General features: G+C 49.5%; 2 protein-coding genes across 4 annotated transcripts in view; one reads left to right on the top strand and one right to left on the bottom strand.

Moving 5' to 3' along the window:
* The first annotated feature begins 4308 nt into the window (after window positions 1-4308).
* On the top strand, window positions 4309-15619 carry kri1 (KRI1 homolog). Of its 2 annotated transcripts, XM_002939672.5 has the most exons (19): window positions 4312-4505; window positions 4951-5024; window positions 6249-6354; window positions 6556-6646; window positions 6952-7003; window positions 7150-7199; window positions 7437-7530; window positions 7768-7845; window positions 7943-8064; window positions 8146-8272; window positions 8454-8549; window positions 8748-8918; window positions 10876-10957; window positions 11049-11137; window positions 11332-11482; window positions 11717-11847; window positions 12008-12072; window positions 14086-14181; window positions 14906-15619. In XM_002939672.5, exons 1-19 carry the CDS (start codon window positions 4430-4432, stop codon window positions 15450-15452), a joined length of 2298 nt encoding a protein of 765 aa, XP_002939718.1. In that variant the 5' UTR covers window positions 4312-4429; the 3' UTR covers window positions 15453-15619. The 2 variants fall into 2 exon arrangements, with proteins under 2 accessions (XP_012808562.1, XP_002939718.1); XM_012953108.3 differs by lacking the exon at window positions 7768-7845 and having other exon boundaries at window positions 4309-4505; window positions 8051-8064.
* Window positions 15569-18266, bottom strand: part of atg4d (autophagy related 4D, cysteine peptidase) — a 125906-nt gene continuing 123208 nt past the window's right edge. For both annotated transcript variants that reach the window (XM_031898013.1, NM_001045781.2), the window contains 1 exon segment: window positions 15569-16878. In XM_031898013.1, the coding sequence (XP_031753873.1) occupies window positions 16705-16878 (174 nt within the window). In that variant the 3' untranslated portion in view covers window positions 15569-16704.

Here is an 18266-nt window from a genome sequence, read left to right as displayed (position 1 = left end):
TAAATCGACTTTAATATTGCAACCGTTTGAAAAAAAAAAATGAATTTAAAGGAAAAGCAAAAAAAAAATGAAATAAATGAATATTGCTGTGAATCATCGCGCATTCCTGAATTTCTATTGAGCGCAGGGAGAGCGGCCAGTGAATATATCCTTTGTTTCACTTGCTGTGTGTGTATAGTGTGGGCAGCGCCATTGTCTCTCCTGCGTCACTCCGGGTCACCCCCCCCCCCCCGTATCCGCACCGTGACCACTTCCCCTGGAGCCAAAGGGAATTCATTACCGTCCCTTGGTACCGGAGAACAATAGACATTGATATTATCAGACCAGTTACTATTGGTTTTCATTTGCTTTTTGTTCAGCAGCTCTCCTGTTTGGAATTTAAGCAGCTATCTGGTTGCTAGGGTCTTCTTTACCTTAGCAACCAGGCTGTAAGTGTGAATGAGAGACGGGAATATGAATAGGAGAGGGACTGAGTAGAAAGAAGTAACAATATTAATACAATTGTAGCTTCACAGGCAGGGTCGGACTGATGGGTGTAGGGCCCACCGGGGCTTCTGCCTCAGGGGCCCTGCACCCCCCAATGGCCCCCGCCGCCTTCACCCCCCCCCAGCAGAGGCCCCCAACCCCCTCCCCGGAGCGCTCCTAATAGAAACTTACCTGTGATGCATCGGGGGAGGGAGACGGTGGATCGCGGGAGCACCCTGGGGGGATCTGATCTGGGGGGATCTGATCTGGGCTGCCGGGGCCCTCTAGGTTTTCATTTGCTTTTTGTTCAGCAGCTCTCCTGTTTGGAATTTGAGCAGCTATCTGGTTGCTAGGGTCTTCTTTACCTTAGCAACCAGGCCGTAGGTGTGAATGGGAAAAGAGATGGGAATATGAAGAGGAGAGGGACTGAGTAGAAAGAAGTAACAATAATAATACAATTGTAGCCTCACAGGCAGGGTTGGACTGATGGGTGTAGGGCCCACCGGGGCTTCTGCCTCAGGGCCCCTGCACCCCCCAATGGCCCCCAACACCCTCCCTGGAGCACTCCTTATAGAAACTTACCTGCGGCGTGTCGGGGAGGGAGATGGCAGATAGTGGGAACGTCCTGGAGGGGATCGGATCTTGGCTGCCGGTGCCCGCCGGGTTTTTCCCAGTACCCTGGCGGCCCAGTCTGATGCTGCTCACAGAGCAATAGTTTTTTGGCTGCCGGGGTCAGTGACCCCCATTTAAAAGCTGGAAAGAGGTAGAAGTGGAAGGCAAATAAAGAATGAAGACCAATTGCAAAGTTGCTAGGAATAGGATGTTCTACAACATATTAAAAGTTAATTTAAAGTGAACCCCCCCCTATAATTCTTCCTGGTAAGCCAATTTATAATTTATTAATCTGCTCCATCTTTAAATCTGCTCTGTGCTTCAGCCTGGGTATAATCACTGCTGTTTGTTCTCATTCGTCGTATTCCAGCTGCAAACGGCAGTTTAGCCACGAGCTCGGGACTGAGAGAGATGAGCTGCCCGTGCGTGTGTGGGGCCAATCAGGGAGTTGGATTCAATAGCAACTCAAGGGCAAGGCGACTGCGGCACTTACTTAAAGTGATACTGACACTAAAAAACTACTTTTCAATATAGAAATCTACATTAAAGCTTCCCTATGGGTCACGTCGATCATTTTTCACTGTTTTTGTAAGTTAATTAAAGTCCCTAAACCTGACTGTCCCCTCTCAGCCTGTCAGTTACAGCTTCTAATGCTAACTGCCTCCTGCTGCTCCAATATGGCCGCCCCCTCATAGAGGAACATGGGGGATCAGATAGGGAATGTAAGTATCAGGGAAATGCTTTTATAACAAAAGTATAAAAGTATAAGGGGCCCCACCTGCCCAGCCCACTGCCCACAAGTGTCTCTTTGCTGTGCGACATCTCCAGGGTCAAGTATAAGAGTGAGCGCTGCCTTGTGGCATCTTCAGTTTCCACTTAGGGAGAGACAAGTGGCTTGGAGAGTTTGGGAGGGAGAGAAGATTGCGGTGTTCTGCTTCTGCTTACGGGTGGGGCAGTGTTCTGAATTCATTTTCTGCAGTGCTCTTACTGGCATGCCTGGGGTTAATGCAATGCCCTGAATCCTGTTTGTGCACTGATCTACCTGGCATGCCTGGGGTTAATGCAATGCTCTGAATTCATTTTCTGCAGTAATCTCATTGGCATGCCTAGAGTTAATGGAATGCCCTGAATCCTGTTTTTGCACTGATCTCCCTGGCATGCCTGGGGTTAATGCAATGCCCTAAATCCATTTTCTGCAGTAATTTCACTGGCATGGCTGGGGTTAGTGCAGTGCCCTGAATCAGTTTTCTGCAGTAATCTCACTGGCATGCCTGGGGTTAATGCAATGCCCTCAATCCTGTTTGTGCACTGATCTTGCTGTAATGCTTGGGGTTAATGCAATGCCCCAAATCCAGTTTCTGCAATGTTCTTACTGCCATGCCTGGGGTTAATGCAATGCCCCAAATCCAGTTTCTGCAGTGCTCTTACTGCTATGCCTGGGGTTAATGCAATGCCCCAAATCCAGTTTCTGCAGTGATCTTACTTCCATGCCTGGGGTTAATGCAGTGCTCTGAATCTGTTTTTTTGGCTCACAATATGGACATTTGCCTTAGGCCACTGATTTTGCTGATATTCTGTTCTGATTCTATAGGTTAGCCCCCAGGCCAATGCTCACATCAAAAAGGAGATCTCATAAATGATCATACCCCGACTGGAGTTCCTATTATTATTATTAACATTTATTTATAAAGCGCCAACATATCCCGCAGCGCTGTACAATAAGTGGGTTTCATACATTGGACATACAGAGTAACATATAAAGCAATCAATAACCGATACAAGAGAGAAGAGAGCCCTGCCCAAAAGAGCTTACAATCTACAAGGAGAAAGGTTTGAGACACATTCCTAACCTGGCCAATATTGGTCAGGAAGCCCCACATACAACCCAATAAGCTGCTGAGTCGGCCCAGCACACTGTGGGCAACATATGATCACACTGTCATAGTCCTTATATTGTGCAACCGTGTAATGGGGTTAAAATCAGTAATAACAATAATAAATGGGGGCTGTAGCCCTTTTCATCAGTGGCCAAACACCTGATCCTTACATTCTTGCCGGAGATTTACTTCTTAAGACTACGAGGGGGGGAGCTAATACTTTCTATGGCATTGTATAGCCACATTGGAAATTCCCCAGAATAACAACAGATTATCCGCGCGTTGTGTATTGTCTGAATAATGTATCCCTCCCTTTATTTACTAATCCCCAACCTTCTCCGCGGCTTTCACTAAAACCTGCACTAATTGCTTAAGGTCATTAGATTTATTTTTTTTCCTTATAAAATGGGCTTAACGACATCGCCAAAATAGCTTTGTTTAACGTTAAACAATTTTAATGAGCGTGCTGCTTTTTAAAAGTTTTTTGGGCGCCCAAGTTCTCAACCCACTCAACCCACTTGCACTTTAGCAGCACGTAGATCGCCACCTGCTGGCTGAATTTAGTAAAGAAACGTAAGCCATTTAAAGGGGTAGTTCACCTTTAATTTAACTTTTAATAAGCTATAGGGTTACTTATTTTATGCAGCTTTTCAGTTGGTCTTTATTTTTTATCATTTTTAAATTATTAGCCTTGTTTTGACCAGTTTTCAAATGGGGGGTCACTGACCCCAACAGCCAAAAACCTATTGCTCTGTGAGGCTACAATTTTATGTATGTATAACTTTATTTATAAAGCGCCACAAGGGTACGCAGCGCTGTACAATCTCACAGAATTCAAAATTACACACAGGGAGGACAAGTGATATAATAAATATATATATATATATATAAGTGCCATGTGGTATGAGACAAAGAAGGAAGGAGGTCCCTGCCCCATAGAGCTTACAATTGTTATTGTTACTTTTTATTACTATTATTATTTCTATTCAGCCCCTCTACTATTCATATATAAGCCACTTTCTCAAATCACTCCGTTACTAAGGTAAATTAGACACCCTAGCAACCAGATAAAGGCTGAAATTCCAAACTGGAGGGCTGCAGAACAAATAGTAGAATAATTAAAAAAACTGCCAGTAATAAAAATGAAGGCCCACAGGCCTTGTGCATTTGTGCATTTGTGCTGCTGGGGTGCTTATGTTACTGCTGCCAGGGGGCTGGGGACATTCTGAGCTCTGTTCTACTAAGAGAGTAATTTCACCAGACCAGATTAGTTGAACACTTGAGGGAATGTATATAAATCCCACCATAAAGGGCTGTACACACTGTGGAACGCAAGACCCTCCCCTATTTGGAACGCAAGACCCTCCCCCTGTTTCAAACCCCGCCCACGCTGTTAGCGGATTGGCTGTTACTGCGTGCCACACTGACGCATTGAGGCGACTTCCTGCTCACGTGTTTCCGGGCTGGGGCTCAGCATGGCTGAACTGAAGATAAACCGCAAGTTCGCAGAGAGATACGATCGCTACCGTGAGAAAGAAGAGCTGCAGCGCCGTGAGTCGCCCGAACTTATCCGCTCTGGGTTACGGGGGGTTCGGAGAGTTCAGTTAACGCTTGAATGATAGATTTGTGTGGCCGCTGAGAATGCTGGGAGTTGTAGTATAGACAGTTTCAGTGGGTAATGGTCCCTGATGGTCCTATGACTTGAAATAGCTAAGGCTTGGGGGATTCTGGGTATTAAACATTCCTGTGGCCAATCATATTACCCATAATCATCTGTCAGAACACAAATGACCCAGTTGGTAAGATCAGTATCTGCTTATAGGCTGCAGTGCGCTCTGATCCCCCTGTTCCTCTCAGTGCTTCTCTGCAGCTGTCAGGGCATGCTGGGAATTGTAGTCTTGTAACTGTATGGCATTGTGTTTGGGATAGGAATTGCAGTCAGTTATGATTTAATTGAGGTATTAATATGTCTGCTAATCTGTTCCCTTCTGTGCAGTCAAAGACCGATATGGGGACCTGCCAGAGGAAGAGGAGGGCACCTCCAGCTCCGAGTCTGAAGATGAAGAGATGGTAAATACAGTCTTATTCATCATTACTTGTCATGTGTGTATCACCCTGCAGTGGGAGGGGCAGACTCCATGTCCCATAGCCCCCTCCTGTCTGTGTCACTGTATCACCCTGCAGTGGGAGGGACAGACTCCGTGTCCCATAGCCCCCTCCTGTCTGTATCACCCTGCAGTGGGAGGGGCAGACTCCGTGTCCCATAGCCCCCTCCTGTCTGTGTCACTGTATCACCCTGCAGTGGGAGGGACAGACTCCATGTCCCATAGCTCCCTCCTGTCTGTATCACTGTATCACCCTGCAGTGGGAGGGGCAGACTCAGTGTCCCATAGCTCCCTCCTGTCTGTGTCACTGTATCACCCTGCAGTGGGAGGGGCAGACTCCGTGTCCCATAGCCCCCTCCTGTCTGTGTCACTGTGTCACCCTGCAGTGGGATGGGCAGACTCAATGTCCCATAGCTCCCTCCTGTCTGTGTCACTGTATCACCCTGCAGTGGGAGGGGCAGACTCCATGTCCCATAGCTCCCTCCTGTCTGTATCACTGTATCACCCTGCAGTGGGAGGGGCAGACTCCGTGTCCCATAGCCCCCTCCTGTCTGTGTCACTGTATCACCCTGCAGTGGGAGGGGCAGACTCCATGTCCCATAGCTCCCTCCTGTCTGTGTCACTGTATCACCCTGCAGTGGGAGGGGCAGACTCCATGTCCCATAGCCCCCTCCTGTCTGTGTCACTGTATCACCCTGCAGTGGGAGGGACAGACTCCGTGTCCCATAGCCCCCTCCTGTCTGTGTCACTGTATCACCCTGCAGTGGGAGGGACAGACTCAGTGTCCCATAGCCCCCTCCTGTCTGTGTCACTGTATCACCCTGCAGTGGGAGGGACAGACTCCGTGTCCCATAGCCCCCTCCTGTCTGTGTCACTGTATCACCCTGCAGTGGGAGGGGCAGACTCCGTGTCCCATAGCCCCCTCCTGTCTGTGTCACTGTATCACCCTGCAGTGGGAGGGGCAGACTCCGTGTCCCATAGCCCCCTCCTGTCTGTGTCACTGTATCACCCTGCAGTGGGAGGGACAGACTCCGTGTCCCATAGCTCCCTCCTGTCTGTGTCACTGTATCACCCTGCAGTGGGAGGGACTACATAACACAATGTTATACTCGTTACGCTGGGCCTGGTAGTTCCTTTGTTATGTAGAACAGTATACAATGTGTTATTTACAGACATATTTGATTTCCAGGTAATTGATCCCAAGCTGGACAAGGAGTTCTATCGCACGCTGTCACTGCTGAAGAGGAAGGATCCCAGAATCTACCAAGAAGATGTCACATTTTACAGCAATGAAGGTAACGCACACAAACACACACTAAATTAGAGGGATTATTATAGGGGGGGTCATACATTGCATTACAGGAGAAGGTGAGGACTGTCGCATGTTGTTGGATCACCGCTGAGTGTGGCTCCGCCTGTCTGGGAAATGATGGAGTTTCAGATAAACCCAGCCCTCACTTCTTTCATGTTATTTACCCCTGTCTGTTATTTTTTAGGAGAGTCTGCCTCAGGCCAGAGTAAAGCGGCCAAAGAGAAGCCCATGTACCTGAAGGACTATGAGCGCCAAGTCATCCTAGAGAAGGAGGGGTAAGCAGAGCCGCCAGTGCTGCAAAGTACGACTCCCCGAGAGCCACTGCCGCCCCTCCTATTGGGTAAAACCTGTTACATCCTGTGCTTTATGTGTAACAAGCGCCCAAAGGTGGGGTGGCACGGCCATGGGATTGGGGTTGTTCGGCAGATAAACAAAGTGTGCCCTGAAAGCAATGCCACCCTCTGCTGTTCCGAGGCCATATGTCCTGCCTCACTAACTGCCCTCTGTAGGTGGCTGTATGGCAGAAAGGCAGAATAAAAAAAGATAGGATACACAAGTAATGGTTTGTTTTCCCTTTAAGCAAATATGAGGATGAGGAAGATTCAGAGGAAGATGATGATCTGCAGGATCAGGTGAGAACATTGTTTTTGTAGCCATAAAAACACCATAGTGAGGCTGCATCCTGCTGTACGTGGGCTGGGAAATGCATGAATGTGGGGGAAGCCATTATATGGACACATAGGATCACATGGTCAGGTAATGACTTCCTGTTTTGCAGAGAGCCCGCTCCCCCACGTACCTGGAAGAACAGAAGCAAATCAGAGAGAGGTGAGTCTGGTACAAATGGAATGAAGGCTTCTCGCGCTCAGGGGATGTTCTAAGCAACCAATCAGCTGGGCTATTGCTAAGCACTGATTGGATGCCGCCCAAAGGCACCGCTTCCAATCGGCTCCCTGGGCGATAATGTGTCTGTATGTGGTTTTCTGGGTGCCGTTCTGCAGGAGTTGGTCACTGGCGCTTCTGAAGGGGACACATTTAACCCTCAATTCTATGGTTCCTTTGCAGCTTCCGGACGTTTGTGGAGGACAGTGACAACGAGGACGGAGAGGGAACGGCGGGGAATTTATTGACGAGACGAATAAAGACCAAGAAGGAGCAGGTTGGTGGTGGTTAAGGAACTCTCTCTCCCCAGCCTTCCATTAGTGTCCTGCCTATTGCTGTTTATTTATCTCAGTAGTTCAGCTGGATTGTCTGACTATTGGTCTGTGTGTAGGTGAGGCTGCAAGCCTATTGGCCAATAGGAATTTCTCACAATGCCTAAGCTATCCTAAGTACAGCCATCTTTACCCCGTGCTTAATGTGGGGCCCATTAACATGTAATGTTTGGTTGTTACAGGAGGAGGAGGAAGAGGAATACATTGCCTGGCTGAAGGGCCAGAAGGAAATCCATGATAAAGGGGAAGTAAAGGAGATGGTGAGTGGCTGGGATAATGCTTCATAATAATAATAATGTCCTCTCTGTCATCCTGAAATGGTTTCACTCACTGCAACTTTCCTTTCTGTTCCATTAGGGGTTCCTAAAGGAATATTGGTCTGACCCGGCTCTGGATGAGGGGGAGAAATTCCTGCGGGATTATATACTCAACAAGGAGTATCTGGAGGAGAAGGAGGACTCTGAGGAGGATGAGGAATGGTAAGGTTTATATCATTATACATCTAAATACATAATATAAGTATATAATATTGATTAACTTGCCCCCTTCTCCCTGCGTAGCCCCCCAGCCCTAGAAGAGGCCCCACATGTGTCAGATTCAGAGGACGAGGGGGAACTTTTCCTGAAGAAACAAGAAGATTTTGAGAGAAAATACAATTTTAGATTTGAGGAGCCGGATTCTGATTTGGTTAGTTATACAGTTTGAGCGACAGACCTGAGCATTTGTGATTGGCTGAGTGCTCATGTGACCCATCTGTCTGTCTGTATTTTAAGATGGAATGAGCAGCTGCGGGGCTGCTTGGGGGACCCCCCCATCCCCGTTGCCATGGGATTCTGGGGCTCTGATAGTTTTCTCTCTCTGTTCCCAGGTTAAGACTTTCCCCAGAACCATCGCACAGTCGGTGAGACGCAAGGACGACCGGAGGAAGACTAAGAGGGAGGAGACCAAAGAGAGGAAAATGAAGGTGGGTGGGAGAAAAGGGCGGCAGCGATACAGGGTGCAGGGAGAGCAGGAAGAATAAGGGTGAACTGCAGGCATCCCTGCCTCCCAGCATTCTCTCTGGGCCTAATACTGACGTCTGGCCAAGCAGGGTGGGAGTTGGCGACAAGCACAGGCAGAGTACATAGGTTTATTAATGGCGCCACTGCAATCTGTTCTGCAGGAGAAAGAGAGGAAACAGGAGGAGCTGAAGCAGCTGAAGAACCTGAAGAAGAAGGAGGTGCTGGGGCGGCTGCAGAAGCTGCGGGAGTTGGCAGGAGAGAAGTCCTTGGACGTCACAGAGGACGACCTGCTGGAGGATTTTGATCCGGAGAAACATGATCTCATTATGCAAGTGAGACTGCTGGGTCCCTCTGTCTGTCCTGTGTGGGACTGGCGCTGCCTGTACTGTATGGGGGGGGGGGGTGGGACTGGCGCTGCCTGTACTGTATAGGGGGTGGGACTGGTGCTGTCTGTACTGTATAGGGGGTGGGACTGGTGCTGTCTGTACTGTATAGGGGGTGGGACTGGTGCTGTCTGTACTGTATAGGGGGTGGGACTGGCGCTGTCTGTACTGTATAGGGGGTGGGACTGGCGCTGCCTGTACTGTATAGGGGGTGGGACTGGCGCTGCCTGTACTGTATGGGGGGGGGGTGGGACTGGCGCTGCCTGTACTGTATGGGGGGGGGTGGGACTGGTGCTGTCTGTACTGTATAGGGGGTGGGACTGGCGCTGTCTGTACTGTATAGGGGGTGGGACTGGCGCTGCCTGTACTGTATGGGGGGGGGGGGGTGGGACTGGCGCTGTCTGTACTGTATGGGGGGGGGGGTGGGACTGGCGCTGCCTGTACTGTATGGGGGGGGGGGGTGGGACTGGCGCTGCCTGTACTGTATAGGGGGTGGGACTGGTGCTGTCTGTACTGTATAGGGGGTGGGACTGGCGCTGTCTGTACTGTATAGGGGGTGGGACTGGCGCTGCCTGTACTGTATGGGGGGGGGGGTGGGACTGGCGCTGCCTGTACTGTATGGGGGGGGGGGGTGGGACTGGCGCTGCCTGTACTGTATAGGGGGTGGGACTGGCGCTGCCTGTACTGTATAGGGGGTGGACTGGCGCTGCCTGTACTGTATAGGGGGTGGGACTGGCGCTGTCTGTACTGTATAGGGGGTGGGACTGGCGCTGTCTGTACTGTATAGGGGGTGGGACTGGCGCTGCCTGTACTGTATGGGGGGGGGGGGGGGGGGGGACTGGCGCTGCCTGTACTGTATGGGGGGGGGGGACTGGCGCTGCCTGTACTGTATGGGGGGGGGGGGACTGGCGCTGCCTGTACTGTATGGGGGGGGGGGGGGGGACTGGCGCTGCCTGTACTGTATGGGGGGGGGGGACTGGCGCTGCCTGTACTGTATGGGGGGGGGGGGACTGGCGCTGCCTGTACTGTATGGGGGGGGGGACTGGCGCTGCCTGTACTGTATGGGGGGGGGGACTGGCGCTGCCTGTACTGTATAGGGGGGGGGGGACTGGCGCTGCCTGTACTGTATAGGGGGGGGGGGGACTGGCGCTGCCTGTACTGTATAGGGGGGGGGGACTGGCGCTGCCTGTACTGTATAGGGGGGGGGGGACTGGCGCTTAGGGGGGCCTGTACTGTATAGGGGGGGGGGGGACTGGCGCTGCCTGTACTGTATAGGGGGGGGGGGACTGGCGCTGCCTGTAGTGTATAGGGGGGGGGGGACTGGCGCTGCCTGTAGTGTATAGGGGGGGGGGGACTGGGCGCTGCCTGTAGTGTATAGGGGGTGGGACTGGCGCTGCCTGTAGTGTATAGGGGGTGGGACTGGCGCTGCCTGTAGTGTATAGGGGGTGGGACTGGCGCTGCCTGTAGTGTATAGGGGGTGGGACTGGCGCTGCCTGTAGTGTATAGGGGGTGGGACTGCGCTGCCTGTAGTGTATAGGGGGTGGGACTGGCGCTGCCTGTAGTGTATAGGGGGTGGGACTGGCGCTGCCTGTAGTGTATAGGGGGTGGGACTGGCGCTGCCTGTAGTGTATAGGGGGTGGGACTGGCGCTGCCTGTAGTGTATAGGGGGTGGGACTGGCGCTGCCTGTAGTGTATAGGGGGTGGGACTGGCGCTGCCTGTAGTGTATAGGGGGTGGGACTGGCGCTGCCTGTAGTGTATAGGGGGTGGGACTGGCGCTGCCTGTACTGTATAGGGGGTGGGACTGGCGCTGCCTGTACTGTACCGGCGCTGTGCATGCATGGCAGGGGATGGGCACTACTTTGTGGCAGCTTTCTTTCCTCTTATTTAGCCTCCTTTCTTTCATAGAAATGCTTTGGTGATGACTATTATGGGGTGGAGGAGGATCAGAAGCCACAGTTTGAGGAGGAGGAGGAGGAGGAGCTGGAAGGTGAGTATTATTGCTGCTCTCTCTTCTCATTCACATTACATGCCCTTCCCTCCTAACTCACTGCCTCCTGCCCTTTATTATTTCCCCCCAGACGAGTGGAACTGGGACTCGTGGACCGGAGAAGAAGCCTCGGGGTGGGGGCAAGAAGGAGAAACCCATTGCGATGACCCAGAATTTGTGGTAAAAATTCTCCTGCTCTTTATACACAGGTTAAGACATAATTAGGGTTTGTTGTTGCCCTCACACCCCGTCCGAAGCAATAATTTGGCCCCAGGGCCATTCGGCCAGACCACACCCTGTGCAGCTGATTGGGTGTATTTCTTGGTGCTATTTGTCCCACAGGCTCATACTGATCAGCCATTTTCCTATTTCAGATGGATGCAGATTATGACCCAGAGGCTGCTCCCGGACCTTCACGCAGAGAGAGGAAGAGGCTGCGCCTCGAGGCCCAACAGAGCGGAAAGAAGCGGAAAAAATCCAAATTTGCTGAAGTTGTGAGCAAAGAGAAGCCGGTGTTTGACCCAGGTAACGAGGCTCCTAATGCTGCCTAATTGGGCCCAGGAGATGAGACTGAAACCATAAGCATTTGGGGGTCATTTACACTTCCTGCAGCCTCCATCAGTTGTTATTCAGCTACCACTGGGTGCTGGGAGTTGTAGTACAAGTTGTAGGCTGAATAAATGTGGATCAGGGCCTGAAACCAAGATGGATCACTGGGGGAATAATCCCATTCATTGCTGATCTTGCTTATCCCAACAGGCGACAAGACCTTCCAGCAGTACCTAGATGAGTATTACCAACTGGACTATGAAGATATCATCGATGACCTGCCCTGTCGCTTTAAATACCGACAGGTGGTGCCGTGCAACTTTGGGCTGAGCACAGAAGAGGTACGGGTGTAAATGGGGGGGGCTTTGGCACCCCAACCGCCCCTCATACAATGGGGCTAAACCCTGCACAGCTTCCCTTACTGTGTCCTGAATAACTGAATATCAGGTCCATAAAGGGAATATAAATGAGTAAATACTGTAATCCTGCTGCTTCTTGCAGATACTGGCGGCAGAGGACAAGGAGTTAAACCGATGGTGTTCCCTACGGAAGACTTGCATGTATAGGTGGGTATCCAAATTCCCATATGTAATAAAAGGCACTAAGTTTGCCCAGGAGCAGTAACCCATAGAAACCAATAAGATGATTGCTTTTAAACAGTGCCTTTTATCACATAACCCCCTTAATCCTTTAAAGGAGAACTAAACCCTAAAAATGAATACGGCTGAAAATGCCAGATTTTATATGCTTTTTTTACTGCACCAGTTTTAAGTTTCAGCATCTCAATAGCAGCAATGATCCAGGCCTTCAAACGGAGCTCCTCGTCTTGGAAAGTGTCAGTGACACTCGCATACTCTGAGCAGCTGTCGGGAAGCTAAATTTAGGGGTTGTCATAATTTATCAAGCAGAAAATGAGGTTGGCCTGTCATATAAACTGATGCTACAGGGCTGATTAATAAACTCTGATGCTAATCGCACTGGTTTCAGAGCTGCCATCTTGTAATTATCTGAATTAATTACTAATCAGCCTTATATTGTGCCATTTATATTCTGTATATACAGTATAGTGTGAGTGGGCCCCTAAGCTCAGGTTATATTGTGCCATTTATATTCTGTATATACAGTATAGTGTGAGCAGGCCCCTAAGCTCAGGTTATACTGTGCCATTTATATTCTGTATATACAGTATAGTGTGAGCGGGCCCCTAAGCTCAGGTTATATTGTGCCATTTATATTCTGTATATACAGTATAGTGTGAGCGGGCCCCTAAGCTCAGGTTATATTGTGCCATTTATATTCTGTATATACAGTATAGTGTGAGTGGGCCCCTAAGCTCAGGTTATATTGTGCCATTTATATTCTGTATATACAGTATAGTGTGAGTGGGCCCCTAAGCTCAGGTTATATTGTGCCATTTATATTCTGTATATACAGTATAGTGTGAGTGGGTCCCTAAGCTCAGGTTATATTGTGCCATTTATATTCTGTATATACAGTATAGTGTGAGTGGGTCCCTAAGCTCAGGTTATATTGTGCCATTTATATTCTGTATATACAGTATAGTGTGAGCGGCCCCTAAGCTCAGGTTATATTGTGCCATTTATATTCTGTATATACAGTATAGTGTGAGTGGGTCCCTAAGCTCAGGTTATATTGTGCCATTTATATTCTGTATATACAGTATAGTGTGAGTGGGCCCCTAAGCTCAGGTTATATTGTGCCATTTATATTCTGTATATACAGTATAGTGTGAGTGGGGCCCCTAAGCTCAGGTTATACTGGGCCATTTATATTCTGTATATACAGTATAGTGTGAGTGGGTCCCTAAGCTCAGGTTATATTGTGCCATTTATATTCTGTATATACAGTATAGTGTGAGTGGGGTCCCTAAGCTCAGGTTATATTGTGCCATTTATATTCTGTATATACAGTATAGTGTGAGTGGGCCCCTAAGCTCAGGTTATATTGTGCCATTTATATTCTGTATATACAGTATAGTGTGAGTGGGTCCCTAAGCTCAGGTTATATTGTGCCATTTATATTCTGTATATACAGTATAGTGTGAGTGGGCCCCTAAGCTCAGGTTATATTGTGCCATTTATATTCTGTATATACAGTATAGTGTGAGTGGGTCCCTAAGCTCAGGTTATATTGTGCCATTTATATTCTGTATATACAGTATAGTGTGAGCGGGCCCCTAAGCTCAGGTTATATTGTGCCATTTATATTCTGTATATACAGTATAGTGTGAGTGGGCCCCTAAGCTCAGGTTATATTGTGCCATTTATATTCTGTATATACAGTATAGTGTGAGTGGGCCCCTAAGCTCAGGTAAGTGACAGCAGCACAGAGCAGGGAATCAGCAGAAAAGATGGGGGCACAGACCTTCCCTGCTGAAGGGCTGGGGTTGCCTTGGGCTGGTAGAGAAAACTAAAACATAATGTACAATATTTCTGCCCTACTTTAGTTAGGCTTTAGTTCTCCTTTAAACTGTTCCCATGGAGGGAACCCTAGGCAGTGGTTTTAAGCTGTTTGCAGCCCATTTCCAGCCTCATTGTTGCCCGTGTATTATGCCCCAGGTCTGAAAAGGAGGAATATCAGGACCAAAAGGCTTACGGTCAGAAGGCGCAGAATCAATGGAAAAAGCTTCAGGTCTTAAAGTCTTTGACTCAAAGGTGAGTTGGCTCTTTAGCTCCACTGCCTTATATTCCCTTATACTGTACTAATGCATAGAGCCCTTCCTACGGGTGCGGTACTGCTTAGCACTCACGGGAATGAACCACTTGTAAGTGAGGGGGGGAAGCCTTCCTCTTCTACCTCTTTCCTCTTTAAATGGGGGTCACTGACCCTGCCAGCCAAAAAACTATAGCCCAGTGAGGCTACAATTCTATTGTTAATTTTTATTATGTATCTTCCTGTTTAAACCCTCTCCTATTCCAGTCTGTTGTTTAAACCATTGCCTAGTTGCTAGGGCAAAGAACCTAGCAACCACATTGCTGCTTAAATGCCAAACTGGAGAGCTACTGAACAAAAAGCTAACTAAACCACAAAAAATACACAAAGACCAATTGCATGGAGGATCAATCACTTAGAAGCTCTAATTTGTACTCAGGTCTCACTTAGCTGTTGGACAACATCAATGAGCCGATTACGGTCCCCGATCCAATGGGAAAATCAAACCTGCCCAATTGACCGATTTTCAGGCAGATATTGGTCAAGGAGGCAGCTTATATCTGCCTGTGTATGGCAGGAGGAGTTCCCCTTTAAACAAAGCAGGGGTAGCGCTTACGCAGTGGGGGATGCTGGGAGTTTAATTCTTGCCCTAGACTGTCGAGACCTCAGCAGGTTGCTCATGAATCCCTTTGCAGTTCATATTACTGTATCTTTCTCACCTTACAGTGATGATGCCCAAGAGACAACGCCACCTTCCAAAACAAAAGTAGGAAAGAAGAGGCGAGACAGACTGAAGCAATCCGAGGAGGAGGAGGAGGAGGAGGAGGAGCAGCGAGAGGGAGCAGAGCAGCCAAGGGAGGAGACTGCAGAAGCCACAGACATGCACTGCGAGAGTGACCTGCCAGCTTCCAGCAAGGACACTGCAGATATCCTGGCCCCCAGCAAAGCCGCTGCTGCTAGGCAACAAGGGCCCGAAGTGAGTCTGGGCCCCAGCAAACCGGACGTGGCTGTGAGTAACGTGGAACAAGAGACTCTAGAGAGCCAGAGTGCGGAGGGTAATCACGGACACACAGAGGAAAAAGCCGGACCCCCAAAATCCAAAAGAAGAAAGTTTGGCAAGAAGGGCGGGCGTTTGTTAAGCACCAAAGTGAGGCTGGGTGGGCGAGAGTTCAGTGGGCAGCGCTTACGGGCGTTTGGCCTGAACCCAAAGAGGCTTCGATATCGCCAGCTGGGGAGGGAGAGGAGGAAAAAGGAAAAGGCCAACAACGCCTAAAAGCTTCAGTTGTGCCATTCATCCAATCAGAACACACCCCAGTCTCCTATTTCTATACATTAACCTTGTACAGGTCTCTAGGGGGCAGCGTAAAGAAAACTCCGGACGAAAAAAAATCCCATTTTAAAAAGGTTTATTTCCCGTATATAAATAAAAACTTGCCAGAATATACAGATTTCACTTTTCTTTTCCAGTTTAAAATCGACACGTACACACAAACACACACACATATAGCCAGTGTATTGCCTTACAAACAACAGCAATTCCAGCAAGGGGGGGGTCTGCCACCCACCTTTAGTCTTCCCACTGGCACACAGGAGTAAGGGAGCCCCTGTATCTATCGGAACCATAGCTGCTCTATGTCATGGTCGGGGGGTCTAACCAGGCGCCCGGCCAATGTTGTTCAACTACACATTTACATACAGCATGCCCTAGTTGTCCAGATATTACTGCACTACATACACTAAGGGCCTCAGTTTGCTTATGCCTGAGAGTATCAAACAGAGTAATGGTTTCAGTGTACAGTATCCGTTTATCCCCTGATTATATCTACTACCAGTAGTAGTTTATATTTCTGACTCTATAAGCAGGGCTGGGTTCTCCACCCCGCCCAATAGCTGTAGTACTAAGCACTAAGACAGACCCCTACATCTAGCACTACCCTAATGGCCTGCTTGCAGTGTAGCATTGAGCGCCACCATGGTTATAGATTGTTAGCCCAACGACTACACCCGCATTAGTCCAGTTCTGGAGAGTGAGCACATACTGCTTGATGATCTGGGCCAACTGGCCAATCTTTTCTAGACATATCCAGGGCTGCACAGACTTGCCCTTTACTGCTTGGCCTGGGAGCTTGTAATATACAGAGCTAAGAAGCTGGCCTACCATTGGATGCTCCATGGAGATTATGGGCTGTACCATAAACTCACAAAAGGGCATGTGGTTGATGTTTCCATACAAGCTCCATTTATTGGGTTGAATTTGAACCCCCAATCTCCAGGACAGGTTTCTTCATAATTAAGATTTTGTTCCAAAAGATTGGGGGGGAGGGGGGTGGGGGTACACACAGAACAAGGCTAAGGGTTGGCCAGTGGAAGAGTAAAGATGCCCTGTACCCAAACCCATGTAGGGATAAAGGCAGAGGCAGCAGGTAAGTGACCTAACAGCAGTAAGTAACATTGTCCCTAGCAGCGGTACCGCACTGTAACAGGCTTACTGGGCCTTTAGAACTCCCAGTCAGAACACTTGCGCTTTACAGGAATTCAAACTCATCCGAGCTGGGTCTCTTCACCATCGGGCCTTTCTTGCGACACACGGGGGGGTGAGAGGAGCTCTGCTGCCCCTCAGCACTTGCGTATTCCTGAGCTTGACCTTCTGAGATACTGAAAATGGGATATTTCTCCTCGGCGTGGGGGGAGTGCAGCACCTACAAACAGGAGGCGGGCTGATCAGAACAGAGCAGTGGGGGGGACCCATTTATAATCCCTAATATATTGGATTGTTAGATGCTCTGCTTTCCTCTCTTTTGTGCTAATTAAACTGACTGTATAAAGCACTAACATAGGCCACAGTGCTGTACAACAGGAGTCTGCATTAACATACAGGTTATATACAAATATTGACTGATACAAGAGGTTAAACATGGCTCCTGTGGAACGTGGCAACGTCTGGACTGGCAATTCAAGTACAAAGATGCCCCCCAGCAGCCCAATAAATAGTGACTGTCTATGGCATCTTACAGCAGCCCCTCTGGCATTTGCCTGAACCCACAGATTGCCAGTCCGGGCCTGATTTTCAGTACACAGAGGCCCAAACAGCCCCCCCCCATAGGCCCAATAAATAGTGAGTGTCTATGGCACCTTACAGCAGCCCCTCTGGCATTTGCCTGAACCCACAGATTGCCAGTCTGGGCCTGATTTTCAGTACACAGAGGCCCAAACAGCCCCCCCCCCCCCCCATAGGCCCAATAAATAGTGAGTGTCTATGGCACCTTACAGCAGCCCCTCTGGCATTTGCCTGAACCCACAGATTGCCAGTCCGGGCCTGATTTTCAGTACACAGAGGCCCAAACAGCCCCCCCCATAGGCCCAATAAATAGTGAGTGTCTATGGCACCTTACAGCAGCCCCTCTGGCATTTGCCTGAACCCACAGATTGCCAGTCTGGGCCTGATTTTCAGTACACAGAGGCCCAAACAGCCCCCCCCCCCCCCCCCCATAGGCCCAATAAATAGTGAGTGTCTATGGCACCTTACAGCAGCCCCTCTGGCATTTGCCTGAACCCACAGTTTGCCAGTCCGGGCCTGATTTTCAGTACACAGAGGCCCAAACAGCCCCCATAGGCCCAATAAATAGTGAGTGTCTATGGCACCTTACAGCAGCCCCTCTGGCATTTGCCTGAACCCACAGTTTGCCAGTCCGGGCCTGATTTTCAGTACACAGAGGCCCAAACAGCCCCCATAGGCCCAATAAATAGTGAGTGTCTATGGCATCTTACAGCAGCCCCTCTGGCATTTGCCTGAACCCACAGATTGCCAGTCCAGGCCTGATTTTCAGTACACAGAGGCCCAAACAGCCCCCTATAGGCCCAATAAATAGTGAGTGTCTATGGCACCTTACAGCAGCCCCTCTGGCATTTGCCTGAACCCACAGATTGCCAGTCCAGGCCTGATTTTCAGTACACAGAGGCCCAAACAGCCCCCTATAGGCCCAATAAATAGTGAGTGTCTATGGCACCTTACAGCAGCCCCTCTGGCATTTGCCTGAACCCACAGATTGCCAGTCCAGGCCTGTGTGCAGCCATAAAGATACAGTTC

Source organism: Xenopus tropicalis, chromosome 3 (genome assembly GCF_000004195.4).
Source record: "Xenopus tropicalis strain Nigerian chromosome 3, UCB_Xtro_10.0, whole genome shotgun sequence".
Lineage (NCBI taxonomy): Eukaryota > Metazoa > Chordata > Amphibia > Anura > Pipidae > Xenopus > Xenopus tropicalis.
The sequence above is the reverse complement of the archived record's forward strand: the minus strand, read 5'-3'. Positions and strand labels throughout refer to the sequence as shown.